This window comes from Ahaetulla prasina, chromosome 1 (genome assembly GCF_028640845.1).
Source record: "Ahaetulla prasina isolate Xishuangbanna chromosome 1, ASM2864084v1, whole genome shotgun sequence".
Classification (NCBI taxonomy): domain Eukaryota; kingdom Metazoa; phylum Chordata; class Lepidosauria; order Squamata; family Colubridae; genus Ahaetulla; species Ahaetulla prasina.
Genome location: NC_080539.1, coordinates 352,063,341 through 352,078,749, shown reverse-complemented (window position 1 = coordinate 352,078,749; position 15,409 = coordinate 352,063,341). Strand labels below are relative to the sequence as shown.

Here is a 15,409-nt window from a genome sequence, read left to right as displayed (position 1 = left end):
AGTGTACCTACTCTACTAATGTATATTAAATGGGCAGAAACAATCAGAGTTAGAGGTCCTTTAGATAAACTGATCATAAAGCCTTTGGGGCAGGAGTGAAATGCTACTGGTTTGGGCCAGTTCGCCCAAACCGGTAGTAAAAAATGCTACTGGTTCACCCACCCGGTAGTAAAAAATGTAAAAAACAAGTTCCGACGATCAGCTGAGCAACATGCAATTGTCGGAACTTTTTTTTTTTACTTTTTAAGCATTTTTTTACTACCACTTCCGTCTAATAGGTAGTAAAAAAATGCTTTAAAAAGGTAAAAAAAAGGGGTCCTTAGGATCACAGTTGTATCGCATGATCATTGAACCTTTTTTAAAAACTTTTTTAAAACATTTTTACTACCACTTCCGTCTAATAGGTAGTAAAAAAAAATGCTTTAAAAAGGTAAAAAAAAGGGGTCCTTAGGATCACAGTTGTATCGCATGATCATTGAACCTTTTTTAAAAACTTTTTTAAAACATTTTTTTACTACTGGTTCCGGCGGTACAAAGCAATTTTAAAATTGCTTTAAAAAAGTAAAAGAAAAAGGTTCTGATGATCACGCGGCACAGCTGTTATTGTTGGACCTTTTTTTTTTTACTTTTTAAACTATTTTTTACTACCTATTCGCCTAAACTGTAGTAAAAAATGCTTTTAAAAAGTTTTTTAAAAAGGTTCCCAAGATCGCATGCCACAGCTGATTCCCCCCACTCGCTATTCCACGTACCTTCCCGAGCCTCCTTTTGGTATGAACTGCGCATGCGTTTGGCACGCAGGATGCATGCAAGGCCAGCAAACCAGTTCAGATTTCACCACTGCTTTCGGGGACTTTATAAGTGCAGCACTAACCCCACTACATAAGTTATATTTTATAAGTCTCGGTGGCACAGTAGTTAGAATGCAGTACTGCAAACTACTTCTGCTGCCTGTCGGCTGCTTGCACTTTGGCAGTTCAAATCTCACTAGGCTCAAGGCTGACTCAGCCTTCCAGCCTTCCGAGGTGGGTAAAATGAGGATCCAGATTGTTGGGGGCAACATGCTGACTCTGTAAACTGCTTAGGGAGGTCTGTAAAGCACTGTTAAGCAGTATATAAGTCTAAGTGCTATTGCTATTGCTATAAGTAATAGACGGCAACTAGAATCAGCAGCTGCGACATAATTTTGGTGTTTTGCTTTAGCATGTTGATGATAGAGTGAAGATTAGATTTGCAAAAATCATGTGCTCTGTTATTTAATATTAGGAAATGGTTTCTTTTTTTACAAACAAGAAGAAAAAATGAAAGTAAAGTATTTGGGGCAGGGGAACCTGTCATGCCTCTTTCCCCATCCTACCCCCTTGGATGCTTTTTACATCACATACTAGCAGCTGTACCACTAAGGAAGAAATTCTTCTCTTTCTAGCCAAGCATCCAGTGTTAATTCCTTTGAAACAGTTGTCAGGATTAACAGAATTCTTCCCATAGTTCTTATTCCTCCTTCTGCTTCTCCTCCCTTAAACATGCAGCTGGGAAGGGAGAAAGATCTGCTTGCTTTGCACTTAAACAAAAGAGAGAAAGAGGGGAAAAAATAGAAGTTAAGTAGCACAAATACTGCATAGCTGAAAAAAATTGCATGATATTCTGTACATAACAATGCAGTATAATATTGAAATTTGTAAGAGACGCCTTTGTGGACAGCATGAATATAGATTGCTCTCAACTTACAACCACAATTTTGTCCAGAATTTCTGTTGCTAAATGAGATCTTTGTTAAATGAGTTTTGCCCCATTTTATGAACTTGCTTACCACAATTGTTTAAGTGAATCACTGCAGATATTAAGTTAGTAACAAGGTTATTAAGTGAATCTTTCCCATTGACTTTGCTTGTCAGAAGGTCACAAAAATTGGTCACATGACCTGGAGACACTGCAACCATCATAAATATGAGTCAGCTACCAAGCATCTGAATTCTGATCATGTGACCATGGAGATGCAGTCATAAATGTGAAAAAAATGGTGATAAATCATTTTTTTCAGTACCATTATAACTTTGAATAGTCACTAAACCAGCTGTTGTAAGTCAAGGACTACCTGTAAAAAGCTCTTCACTTCAGTGCCTTGTTGCCAACCACAGGAATCCATTTCCTTCAGAGAAAGGCGGTTTATTAGTATATGAGTTCCAGGTTATGGTATTATTAGCTATATTGGTCTTATAGATCAGGGGTCTCCAACCTTGTCAACTTTAAGGCTTGCTTTGCTGGCTGAGGAATTCTGGGAGTTGAAGTCCACAAGCCTTAAAGTTGACGAGGTTAGAGACCCCTGTTATAGATGGAAGTTCCATTTTCAATCAGTGTTTTTCTCTTAAGCAATTCTGAAATGCAAACTAGCTAATGTGCCCACTGTTACGTAGTGTGTGTGTGCTTGTCTAAGATCCCCCCCAATCTCCTAGTCCCCCCCCCAATATTTGGAGGTTCAGCGAGCAGGTTATGTGAAAGATCTTTATCTAGAAAATATCTGCTATGGTAGTATAATTAGATCCATTTTGTATGGGGCTGAAAATTATTTATAGTAAGTGGGCAGCCCATGTAAAACTCTACGGTATAATATGGATGGTATTCCAGAACTAGGATGGTAGGGAAATGTATTTTCCTATAGAGCCTTATGGGTGAAAACTTGAAGCTGTGTATGCCAGTTCAGAAGAGGCTTGCTGTGGTTAGAGGCAACTGCATTGGCCAACTGGAACATGGGAATTATTATTATTAGCGTATGGTATTGTTACATTGGCCAGCAGACCACAATGCTATTGCAGAGTAGTAGTTTGGCTGCCAAGGTACCAGAACCTGCCAGGTTTCTATTGTAGGAAACGCTGTCACACTTCCCAAGATGTGCCACAGGTGGGTGAGTTGACTTCACATCAGAAAGAAAAATGAGCAGCTCTTCCTGTAGCATCATCCAATGCCCCTCCCTCCCCAGAGCAGCCTTGCAAATGGGCGCTGCAGCTGGGAAGGTTCAGTTGACAGAAATTTGACTGCCTGCATGGAGTGCCAACTCATCTCCCCACCAAAGTGGTATCTATTTATCTACTTGCATAGAACATGCTCTTGAATTATTATTTGGACAGAAGCTGAGGCGAATGACGAGAGTTTACCCCAAAAGGCTAAAACTGCCAGAGCAGAGACCATCTCCTGCGTCATTAAGCCACTGAGCCACTATGTCTCTTTGGAACATGGGAAGATGACTATTCAGTGTTTATACAGGTTTTCATTACGCAGTAATCATGTATTAATATAGCTGCATGTACCTATCTTGTCCCTACAATATCCTAGTGCAGAGTTTTTTAAATCTTTGTATCTACTGTATTTGCCTGGGATATATTATTTCAACGTAAACAGCCGGACTGTGTTTGCCAATTTTCCTTGTCTGGTAACATTTGATAGTCTCTTGTTTGGTTGGCATGATTCCCCAGCCAGAACAAAGATGCTTCTTTATTTTATGTATCTGACCTGCCAATGTATAGGCAGTCTTTCTGAGCAAACCTGAGGATATGGTGTTATGTTATGAATTTTGTTTGCCTTCTGAAACAAATGTGGGGCAGTGGATTTTGCAGGAGAGAATCCAGAGGTGGAAGAGGGTGGCTGCCTCTTCATTTAGCTGCCAGATTTCCCTAGCAGCCATTGGTCTCAGGCCATTTAAATGGCTTCTTTCCTGCATCTGAAACAAAAAATTGAGATCCCAAGGTCTCTTTCAGTGATGCAGAGTGTGATGTCTATTATAGTGTCAGAAGCCAGGTAGAAAAGGAAAGTGAAATCTTGGAGCGCCAATTTTTGAGCATCCTTCTAACTTTTAAATTACCCTAATGTCTTTGGGTGTAAACACAGAATATGACTAATGTAATGGAAAACTAACAAGAGGTATTATTAGACAGTAATATAATATGTTTCATAAATAAAGTAAAATTCAGCTGCTAGTCTATTTCTGTAATTGTCAGATGGAATTTTCTCTTTCCCTTGAGGCAGCCAATTATTAGGAAGGCTTTAAACCTGTCTGGAGGATAATGGCTAAGCATCTTTTCCTTCCCTCTGCTGTATCCTTTCTCCCTTCCGGCCCCCAGTGTTCCTGTGAGACTGATATGTAAGAACCTATGTTTGGTAAGTCAATGTACAATGTTAGCTTAAGCTTCTATGTAACCTCATTGGGACATTGATCAGATAATGGTTGTCTTAAACACAGGTGGATTTTCAGAAAAAAGCTACGAATGGAGCTCAGAAGAGGAAGACTCTGGTGGGAAGGCCCACCCGGTACAAGTGCTCATTGTGAAGGATGATCACTCCTTTGAGCTGGATGAAGCTGCTCTCAACCGCATCTTGCTCTCCAAAGCTGTCTGTGATCGGGAGGTGGTGGCTGTGTCCGTGGCTGGGGCTTTTCGGAAGGGAAAATCATTCTTGATGGACTTCATGCTGAGATACATGCATAACATGGTAGGTTTGAACTGGTTGCTATAGAGTTTGTGGCCTTCTTCTTCATGCTCGGGAACTTAGCACATGAGCAAGCCTGCAGATTGCAATATATGTCTGACTTGCTTTTGGTGCAATTAAGAAGATGTAATTAAGTAAAGTGCCCTTGAATACTAGATTTAACACTTGAGAGATGAATAATGAGAATGTCACAAGGGACAAGATGTGTTGTTGCGGGTAGGAAGTGGGATTCGTCTGCCAGAATCCATCCAAACTGGTAGCAAAACTTCATGTTGGGATTCCACATGTTGTGCAACTATACAGGGTTCAGGATACAGCACAGCTGTGTAGGGCTATTTGTAGGTTTACCCAAAAGTATTTGGTGCATTAAGATTGGGAGAACAATAACCTGCCTAAGTGTAGTCTGTGACTTAGTTTTGTAGATTTGCATCTGTGATTTCATAACTGAGAATGTCTTCAACCATTTCACATACATGTAGAGATAACCTTCTGTAATCTGATGTATCATTCCCTGACATTACCAGCCTGGTGGGGAATCTGAAAATCCCGGTTAAACTTTTTATTGCCTACTTGAAATATAAAATTTAAAATTTCTTCTGTAGTAAAATGGTTTGTCTAAATTGAAATGGATAATCTTACTTCTCATTCAAATGGACAATTGCTGAAAATGTCTAGCTACTCAGTAATTGTTTGGTTGCTAGCTTCTTTGGTGACCACTAATACTAGAAATAAGCTACTGGGATAAAGAAACATGATTTTTCATGGCTCTGAGGATAATAACTTGCTTGCCCATTATTTTGCAGGAGCTAGTTGATTGGATTGGGGATTTTAATGAACCACTCACGGGATTTTCTTGGAGAGGTGGATCTGAACGGGAGACAACTGGCATCCAGATTTGGAGTGAAGTCTTCCTTGTGGACAAACCAGATGGGAACAAGGTTGGTGATTTCTTATGGTTACTCATAACCACTGGCTGGTATCAAACCAGCTGTGATATATTGAATAAGTTATAATGCTGGCTATAGGTAGTCCTCGACTTACGACCATAATTGAGCCCAGAATTTACGTTGCTAAGTGAGAAATTTCTTAAGTGAGTTTTACCCCATTTTACACCTTTTCTTGTCACATTCTTATTAAGTGAATCATTGCAGCTGTTAAATTACTGACATGGTTGTTAAGTGAATCTGGCTTCCACACTGACTCTGCTTGTCAGAAGGTGGCAAAAGATGATCACATCACCCTGGGACACTGTAATCGTCATAAATATGAACCAGTTGTCAAGCATCTGAATATAAATCATGTGACCATGGGGATGCTGCAACGGTCATAAGTGTGAAAAATGGTCATAAGTCACTTTTTTCAGTGCCATTGTAACTTAGAACTGTCACTAAACTAACTGTTGTAAGTCGAGGACTACCGGGTAAGACTAAGTCATAGGCAGGCAAAGCACAGTGGGTCATTTCATAGAACACACTAAATTAGAGCTAAATTTTGTTATGGCTTAAACATAATGTGTGAACCCAACCATTGGTTTCCATTTGCCTAAACTTGCTTTCTATCTAACTTTACAAATACAAGTTTTCAGAAAATCAACCTTATTGGCATTGTTGGTATCGGTTTACAACCACTTTATTGAACAAATAGATTCTGAAAAGAACCCAAAGATATGTAGTGTTGGAATTGAAGTGAAGAGAAGAATTGAAGTCCCAGATCCTGAAATGCATGCAAAGAAGATGGGCAACACGTGAAAAAGGAAATGTCAACTGTGTTATATAAAACAAAATCCTATCCAGAGGTGGTTTTCAGCCGGTTTGGACTGGTTCGCCTGAACCGGTAGCGGAACCCGCCCACCCCAGCTCTATGCCATCCTATTTAGGAATGTTGTTGTGACCCAGACCCAAGTAAGTAATAGGAAACTCAGTCAGTGTAAAAACAAACAAACTTTATTCGAACAGCTGAGAATTACTTCATTCTCAGTGTAGTTCAACTAAATTAAAGCAAATTCCTCCAAACACAAATTCCTCAGTCCTATCACCAACCTTGGTTCAATTAGGCAAACTGCCAAAGGCCTTTTTTGGCAAAAGTTCAGAAGACACCAATACAAAATAAATGTAACAAGACGAAGCTATCAACGTTGTTTTCCGGCAAAGCCCAAATGCCGTTGCTGATCTTTTAAGCCTTATGGGAGGGGCCAATTATGTCTTGGCCCTATTCCCGAGTTGTCCTCTTTGCTTTAGCTGCTCTTGCTTTCTGGCAGCTCTTCTGATGCGTGCATTAAGAACAGACTCCTCCTGTTCCTCTGCCTCACTACTGTCAGTCTCTGGAGGCTCTGGAGTCCGCACCTCACTCCCTGATGGCCCTGGCCCCACTTCAGCCTCTTACGCAGAGCCCTCATCCAGGCCTGCCAAGGTACCAGAACCCTGCCTCCAGGCCTGGCCCATGCTCTTCCTCAGCCTCATTGCTGTCCGACTCCATTGCCAGCTCCGCAGGCTGCTGGCGGAGCACAACAAACGTATTAGAGGCCTGGCGCATGCACGGAAGGCACGTGCAAGTAAAGCGCATGCGTGGAAGGCATGCACATGTGTGAACTGGGTGTATGAGCACGAAGTGAGTGCGGGCGGGCGGGGCAAACCAGTAGTAACATAATACGAAACCCACCACTGATCCTATCATGAGCAGAGCTGGAGTAGGGATGGGAAACAAACTAATGGCAAGGCTATCAATGCTTGTGCCAAGAATTTAAAGTAATCTGTAGCCTAATAGGGATCATTATCATAAAGCCCTGTGTGGGAAAAATGTGAGAGGTCCAGAACAGTGTCTCTGAACAAAGGGAGAGCTATCCATAGAGTATTGTAGTAGGAAGAGATCACCAGCACCTGAATGGATAAATGTGGAGCCTCACTGGCAGAAACTGCTGGATCTGACAGTTGTTCAGTAACTAAAAATGACACTTTCTTACGGTTGCCTCTATAAGTGATCGAAGGTAGAGTGCGTCATCTAACAGAACCCAGAAGTCCTTGGCCATTAATACTGGAACCAGCTCTCAGTCCAGGAGGAAGAAGGCAGAAAAGCTTAAGGGACAGGAGAGCACATACTAAAATTCTCAGAACAGCTGGCCTGCAGTTCCAGAACAGATATCAGCCTATGGTGATAGAAGCTGTAGAAAACAAGAACATCTTAACTACTGGTCACACAAACACCTCTTGGCTAAATTTACCTTCTCTGATAAGTTTTCCAGAAATGTTAAGTTGCTGCAACAATGGAAGTTCGCCTTTGGTGCATTTACAAGACATTGTTCAATTCAAACCTTTCTTGTCAGTGCACAACATATGTACAATGAGATTGGTTGGGCTCCCTCAGTGCACCCCCCCACAACACAATACAACTCACAGGGAAGACAGAGAATCCCTAACCCAATAAATCATATTAACAACCACCCAATCCTATTGCACCAGTGTGAACATGTTACAAGTCCATCGTACTATGTAGTTATGATGTTATTTTGCATTCAGGAGTCTGACAGCCCATAGATAAAAACTGTTCTTTAGCCTGTTTGTGCAGCTGGCTATGCTTCTATATCTCCTTCCCAGTGGTAGGAGAATAAAGAAGTGGTGACCAAGGTGTGAGTCATCCCTGTGTCTTATAAACCTGCAGTATTAATTAGACATTTTTTTTCTGTTGCAAACCTTACCTGGCCAAGGGGCCATTCTGTAATGTCTTCATAAGCTCACGTTATGAAGGTTGGCAATTCTTTTATTAACTGAGCCATGGTAGCACAGTGGTTAGAATGCAGTATTGAAGGCTAATTCTGCTGACTGCCAGCAGTTCGATTCTCATTGGCTCAAGGCTGACTCAGCCTTCCATCTTTTGGAGGTCAATAAACTGAGGGCCCAGATTGTTGGGGGCAAGATGCTGACTTTGTAAACCGCTTAGAGAGGGCTGTAAAGCACTGTGAAGCAGTATATAAATCTAAGTGCTATTGCTGTTGCAATTTTTTTTTACACTGCTCAGACAGTGTTGAAATAGCAAGCCTTTCCTTCCTTCTACACAGGATTCCACTGCTAACGGGAGGAGTATTGCCTCTGTTTAGCCTGAATGGATAAATTGACCTGGATAGCCACTAGAAGTTTTTCTGGCTTTGTATGTGGCATCAGACAGGGGCATCTGCAAAGGTAGTCATCAAGGTCAGAGTAGTGGGTGGGACTGGATATGTGAAGCTCCGCCCCTTTTACGTGCATGGCAGGTATGCACAGCACATTAAAAGGGGGTGGAGCTTTGATTGCCCAGATATTTGCCCTTTGCGACCACTCCCGCAGACTTCCCTGGTGTCTCAAGGCTGATTGATTGTACATTTATTTTATTCACCCAGTTGTTTACTCTTTTTTAAATCAAAAATATCCAGAATACAATAGTGCAAAGCAAATCCCTAAAAAAGTAGAAGATTTGAAAGAATTAAAACCAAAAAAAAAGAGAACCATAACAGCGACAACACATTAAATGATATCATAGTATGAAGTGAGCCGAAGGCTGGGTGAATAAGGAGGTGATTAATTGTCAGGGAAAGCTATCATTAATTGGGGTGGTGCCAGCCAGATGTAATAAACCAGGAGGGAATTCTATTATTCAGGCTCCTGTATCAAAAAAATATTCCCCCATGAGTTGTCACGTGGCAAATCTGGCAAGGGCAGCACCTCTAGAAAGCCTTTTGTCTTGACTTCAATTTCTGGGTGGACTCCGAAGGGAGATAATCTATATCGGGTATCCAATCCTATGCTACATAGCTCTTTGTATATCTTTGCGAAAGGGGATATCAAAAGTTTTGGCCTGGAGGCTCCTTTAAAATTTTGGGTTCGTGTGAGGAGTTTACAAAATGACAGCTAAAGGTGATCTGTTTGTTCACAAAAAGATTGCCCATGGTTGTGGTGGTCAATCACAAAACATCCATGTACCAGATGGTAAATTAACCTTCCAACTCACACATGCTATTTATCATTCTGGTAGGATTTTGTGGGACCCCAGACCATGCTTGCAAATAAGTAAGATGCTGAACGCTAATTTGCTTATTTATTGGATTTCTGTGTTGCCCATCTCACTAATACAATAACTCTAGGAAGCTTATAATATTGTATAATAAAAGTTAAAAACTGCCAAATGTTTTGTTCTGTAATAGATCAGATTTCTGACTTATTTTGTTAAACCTTGTTAAAAAGTCAGATGGACCAGGAAACTAGAAGGCATCCCAAAGGCATATTTTGGGTACCATATTACTTATTCCTACATTAATAATATTTCATCTAAATTATTGTCAACTTGGCTCAGTAATGTATTAATAATCAATGTAGCATCTTCGGAAGAAATGTAATTAATTCACAGTAAAATGCTTTCAGAGCACCTCAGCCTATATTCCTGGATGATACAGGCTACCTCTAGCCCTCCAAGTAAGAGATGCTTAGAAAAACAGTAGGATCTTCATTTGTTGCAGACAAAGTCTGTTGAGAATATTCCTTAAGTGAGTCAGATTTGAAGCCAAAGACTTTGATTTTTTTTTTAGCAAATGTAGTGCCTAAGAGCCTCATCTTGTATTCTCCTGTCCCTCTCGTGGTTTTACAGGTTGCTGTACTGCTAATGGATACTCAGGGCACCTTCGACAGCCAGTCAACACTGCGGGATTCAGCCACCGTCTTTGCTCTGAGCACCATGATCAGCTCCATCCAGGTAATAGACAATGTCAGTGGCAGGGCCTCCGCAGTGTCAAATGCAGTGATCATTTTTCACACTTAACAACCACTGAAGCATCCCCATGGCCGTGGGATCAAAATTCAGACGCTTGGCAAGTGACTCATATTTATGACAGTTGCAATGTCCTGAGGTCATGTGATCACCTTTTGTGACCTTCTGACAAGCAAAGTCAATGGGGAAACCAGATTCACTTAACAATTGTATTACTGACTTAACAACTGCAATGATTCACTTAAGAATTGTGGCAAGAAAGGTCGTAAAACGGGGCAAAATTCACTTAACAAATGTCTTGCTTAGCAACAGAAATTTTGGGCTCAATTGTGGTCGTAAGTTGAGGAGTACCAGTAGTATCAGTGATGGATAAGAGAGCCAGTTTGGTGTAGAGGTTAAGACATCAGGCTAGGAACCAGGAGAGTGTGAGTTCTAGTCCTGTCTTAGTCACATAGCTAGTTGGATGACCTTGTGCCAGTCACTGTCTCTCAGCCCTAGGAAGGAGGCAATGCAGGGGTGAAATGCTCCCAGATCGGATGGGATCGCGCGATCCGGTAGCGATGGCAGCTGCTGGTTCGAAGGACCAGTAGCAAAAATCCCTGGCCCTGCCCCCCCGCCTCTGCTGAGCCGCACCATCAGCAGAGGTGTTTTTTTTTTAACTTTTAAAAGCCGATTTTGCTTCAGCCTTTAAAACTAAAAAAAAGCCTTTGAGGATCCCGCCCCTCAGCTGAGATTGCCAGCCTTTAAATTTAAAAATTAAAATTAAAATTAAAGGCTACTTTGGGGATCTCACGTGAGTTCCTCATCAGCAGAACCTTAAAAAACATGTTTTCTGTAGAAAACTTATAGAAAAACTCCTTTTAAGAGAGTCTAAGCCACTTATCTGATTACTGATCGACCTCATGGCTCTGCTCACAGCCCGAAAGCCCCAGTTTCGCTTTTAGCAGGAGACAGAACTAATCTAAACTTAGCTAATCTATTTCACCATTGAGTGATTAATGCTGTCTGGCTGAGGAACTCTGGGAATTGAAGTCCACAATAAAATAAAATAAAATAAAATAATAAAATAAAATATTTGTGCAGCTTTCTGAGATTTGGTGTGTTTTTGTAGTGTTTCACTCTAACTACACAAACACACAAAATCTCAGAAAGCTGTATGGTATTTTGTGTGTGTGTGTATGTGTCAGTTGTGTGTGTGTAAAATGTGAAAGTTGGTTTTTGAGCTTTTTGTGGCTGTGTGAAGTATGAAGTGCAGCTGCTTTTACATTGTGTGTGAGTCAGTTGTGTTGTGTTGTGTTGTGTTGTGTTGTGTGTGTGTAAAGTGTGAAAGTTGGTTTTTGAGCTTTTTGTGGCTGTGTGAAGTGTGAAGTGCAGCTGCTTTTACATTGTGTGTGAGTCAGTTGTGTTGTGTGTGTGTAAAGTGTGAAAGTTGGTTTTTGGTACCTCTTATTGTTTTTTTATACTTTGTTTATTATTTTTATTATTTATTGTTATTGGCCATGCCCACCCAGTCATCTGACCACCAAGCCACGCCCACCAGTTAAGCCACACCCACAGAACCGGTAGGGAAACTTTTTAGATTTCACCCCTGAGGCAATGCCAAAACCATTTCTGAAATTTTGCAGAGAAAAACTGCAGGCACTTGTCCAGGCAGTAGCACTTTAACATAAGGCTTTCTCTGCTCTTCTACATGATCCCAGGGTAGGTGAGGGTTCAAGGGGGAAAAGTTAAGGCCGCAGTACTCTGTCTAGCTTACATGCCCTTTACCATTGATTATTTTTAAAAATACAATAAAACAGAATAACAGAGTTGAAAGGGACCTTGAAGGTCTTCTAGTTCAGGCTCCTGCTCAGACAGGAGTTACACCATTCCAGACAAATGGTTGTCTAGTCTCTTCTTAAAAACCTCCAATGTTGGAGCATTCACAACTTCTTGTGGCAAGTTGTTCCACTGATTATTTGTTCTATCAGGAAATGTCTCCTTAGTTCTAAGTTGCTGCTCTCCTTGATTAGTTTCCACCCATTGCTTCTTTTCCTACCCCTCAGGTGCGTTGGAGAATAGCTTGACTCCCTCTTCTTTGTGGCCACCCCTGAGATACTGGAACACTGCTATCGTGTCACTCCTAGTCCTTCTTTTCATCAAACTAGACATTAAAAGACCTGCTTTTTGCAAGATCCAGTAATCATAGAGTCTTTTCAGTGCAGGAGCCAGAGCATGCAGTGTTTTAGTACCTGAAAAGTACAGAGATGTGTGATTGCAAAACGGTGATGGTGGAACTGCTAAATTGTGATTGTTCATCTGAGCCAGCCAAACTATATGATAGATGGGGTGAGAACAAAATAGTTACATATTGCCCTAAAAAATTGTTGTTGGCTTGTGGTCTGGCCCGTTAAGAACTAATTCAGTGTTTCCTAACTCCTGCTGCTTATGATATGTGTACTTCAACTCCGAGAATTCCCCAGCCAGCATGTCTTACATGTCTTAAAGTTGTTAAGGTTGAGAGACATTAGAATAAAATAGAATAGGAAAGAACAGAACAGAACAGAATTCTTTATTGGCCAAGTGTGATTGGCAGTGGTGGGTTTCAATTTTTTTTACTACTGGTTTTGTGGGTGTGGTGTGGCTTGGTGGGCGTGGCAGGGGGAGGATACTGCAAAATCCCCATTTCCTCCTGATCAGCTGGGACTTGGGAGGCAGAGAATAGATGGGGGCGGAGCCAGTCAGAGGTGGTATTTACCGGTTCTCTGAACTACTCAAAACTTCCACTACCGGTTCTCCAGAACTGGTCAGAACCTGCTGAATAGCACTTCTGTATTGGACCCACAAGGTATTTGTCTTTGGTTTAGAGACCTCTTTAGGAGTACAGCATAGGTAGCAGGAAATAAATTGCATACACAAAGAGCATGCAAGAAGATAAGAATTTTCACAGCCATTTTTACACAATTCTGGCTTTGTTTTGTACTCAGGTGTACAATTTGTCACAGAACGTACAAGAAGATGATCTTCAGCACTTGCAGGTAATTCTATGCTGCTCACCCATCTCTTGCTCTGTCCCTAAGAGTTGGACAATTCCATTTGCTATAATTCTGTACAGAAGTACTGTTTATTCTTATGGTGCAAAGATATAGAATTGTGACTTAGCATTATTACTATTTATTCAGCTAGTATTTATTTAGTTTTGATTATCTCATGTATTTATTTACTACCATTAGTTTTATTATTGCTAACAATATCTTTGTGATCAGGCCTGGGTATAGGAATATCCTAAGATACAGATACAGATTAACAGAGTTGGAAGGGACCTTGTAGGTCATCTAATCCAACACCCCCCACCCCGCCCAAGCAGACCCTACATCATCATTGACAGATGGCAGTCCAGTCTCTTCTTGAAAGCTTCCAGTGATGAAGCTCCCACAACTTCTGAAGACAAGTTGTTCCATTGGTTGATTGCTGTCACTGTCAGAAAATTTTTCCTTATTTCCAGGTTGAATCTCTCCTTGATCAGTTTCCATCCATTATTCCTTCTCTGGCCTTTGGGTGCTTTGGATGAAGGTTTTAAAAATATTTACATGTCAGACAAGTTACTTGTACTTTTAAAGCAGACTTCGGCCAAATGTTTAACGCAGGGGTCTCCAACCTTGGTCCCTTTAAGGCTTGTGGACTTCAACTCCCAGAAGTTCCTGGGAAAGGAACTCTGGCTGAGGAACTCTGGGAGTTGAAGTCCACAAGTCTTAAAGGGTCCAAGGTTGGAGACCCCTGGTTTAACGCCTTTAATTTGTGTCCAAGCTTCAAAGATCCCTTTAGAGCTGTGGAAGGATAACACAGAAGTCCTGTGATACTGTAATCTATACACCTTCAGTTTCATACTTAAAGCCCTGTTTTCAATCTTATGGATGAAAGTCATCAAGATAAAGGCAATAGGTTTTCTGGCACCTTAAAGGTAACAAAACACTTAGCTGTAAAATTTTACAGACTGGAGTCCATTGACGCACTCACTTTTGATCAAGAGACGTGTCATCAGCAAAAGCTGATGTGATAATACATTGATTAAATTTTAAGGTGCCTGCTCCCCTTGATTCTCTTTGTGGTTTTACTGATTTAACTTGTTCTTTAGGGGGGAGAAAGAGTACAAACACTCTGAATTGAAAGCAATGGAAGTAGTATAATATTCAGCTCCAATTTAAAAATAAAGCACTATGGTCAATGCAATATAAGCAAAACTATTTGTTAACACATAGATCTTGCTTAAAATTCCCCCCCCTGGCTTCCTTGTTTCAGCTCTTCACAGAATATGGGAGGCTAGCCATGGAAGAAACATTCCTGAAGCCATTTCAGGTAAGAAAATAATTGAGAGATTTGCCGTGCAACTTGCAGAAATTACGTTTTATTACTGCACAGATAATCTTGAGGTGGCACTCAAACAGAAATGGAAACCTCTATACTCCGAAGAGATTCTCAGTAGCCTTAAGGTACGGCTTAATAGCCTTAAGGTACGGCTATATCATCAAGTTGCTATTCAGTGCTGCAGCATTATGCACCGATATTATTCTGATATTTTGGATTTCTCAGTCCCCATCCAGCACAGCCATGGACTATGCTCCCATTCCCTGCACAATTCTGAGCTTTGTAGGTATAGACACACCCCAGCATCTAGGATCTGGAAGGAGCCACTTCACACAACAAATTCAGTTCACTGCTTAGTGCAGAAATCCAGATTAAAATATCCCTGGCAGATGACTATCCAACCTCTGCTTGAATACATCCAGTAAGCTCACCCTTTTCTGGATAATTGATTCCACTGTAGAACTGCATTAAATCTGCCATGCCATAACTTAAGATCATCATTCTATGCCCTGTCCTCTGCAATGACAGGTAACAGATCTTCTTGATGACAAGCAGTGGCATCTGCAGGATCTTGATGCTTTTGAAGGTGAAAACCACATTGTGAAGTGGCATCCTAAGTTCTGTCTGTTTTGGGTGGGTGAGCAACATCATGACACACAGAGAAGGGCAGGTATTGCAACATGGTTTATATCAGCTTGTCCTTCTTGCCACTCCTTAAGACGCTCCCTGTGACATCCAGAGCTTCTGGACCAGAGACAGATTCCTTGTGTGTCTATCACACTTGGGCAATAAAGTGTCCTGTCCTGTCCTGTCCTGTCCGGTCCGGTCCGGTCCGGTCCGGTCCTATCCTATCCTA

At 41.2% G+C, this 15,409-nt stretch overlaps 1 protein-coding gene across 1 annotated transcript in view; it reads left to right on the top strand.

Moving 5' to 3' along the window:
• ATL1 (atlastin GTPase 1) overlaps positions 1 to 15,409 on the top strand; it is a 43,937-nt gene that overhangs the window by 10,650 nt on the left and 17,878 nt on the right. The window contains exons 2-6 of the mRNA XM_058163107.1: positions 4,235 to 4,482; positions 5,283 to 5,417; positions 10,090 to 10,194; positions 13,176 to 13,226; positions 14,488 to 14,544. Of these exons, the coding sequence (XP_058019090.1) occupies positions 4,235 to 4,482; positions 5,283 to 5,417; positions 10,090 to 10,194; positions 13,176 to 13,226; positions 14,488 to 14,544 (596 nt within the window). The remainder of the gene's footprint in view (positions 1 to 4,234; positions 4,483 to 5,282; positions 5,418 to 10,089; positions 10,195 to 13,175; positions 13,227 to 14,487; positions 14,545 to 15,409) is intronic.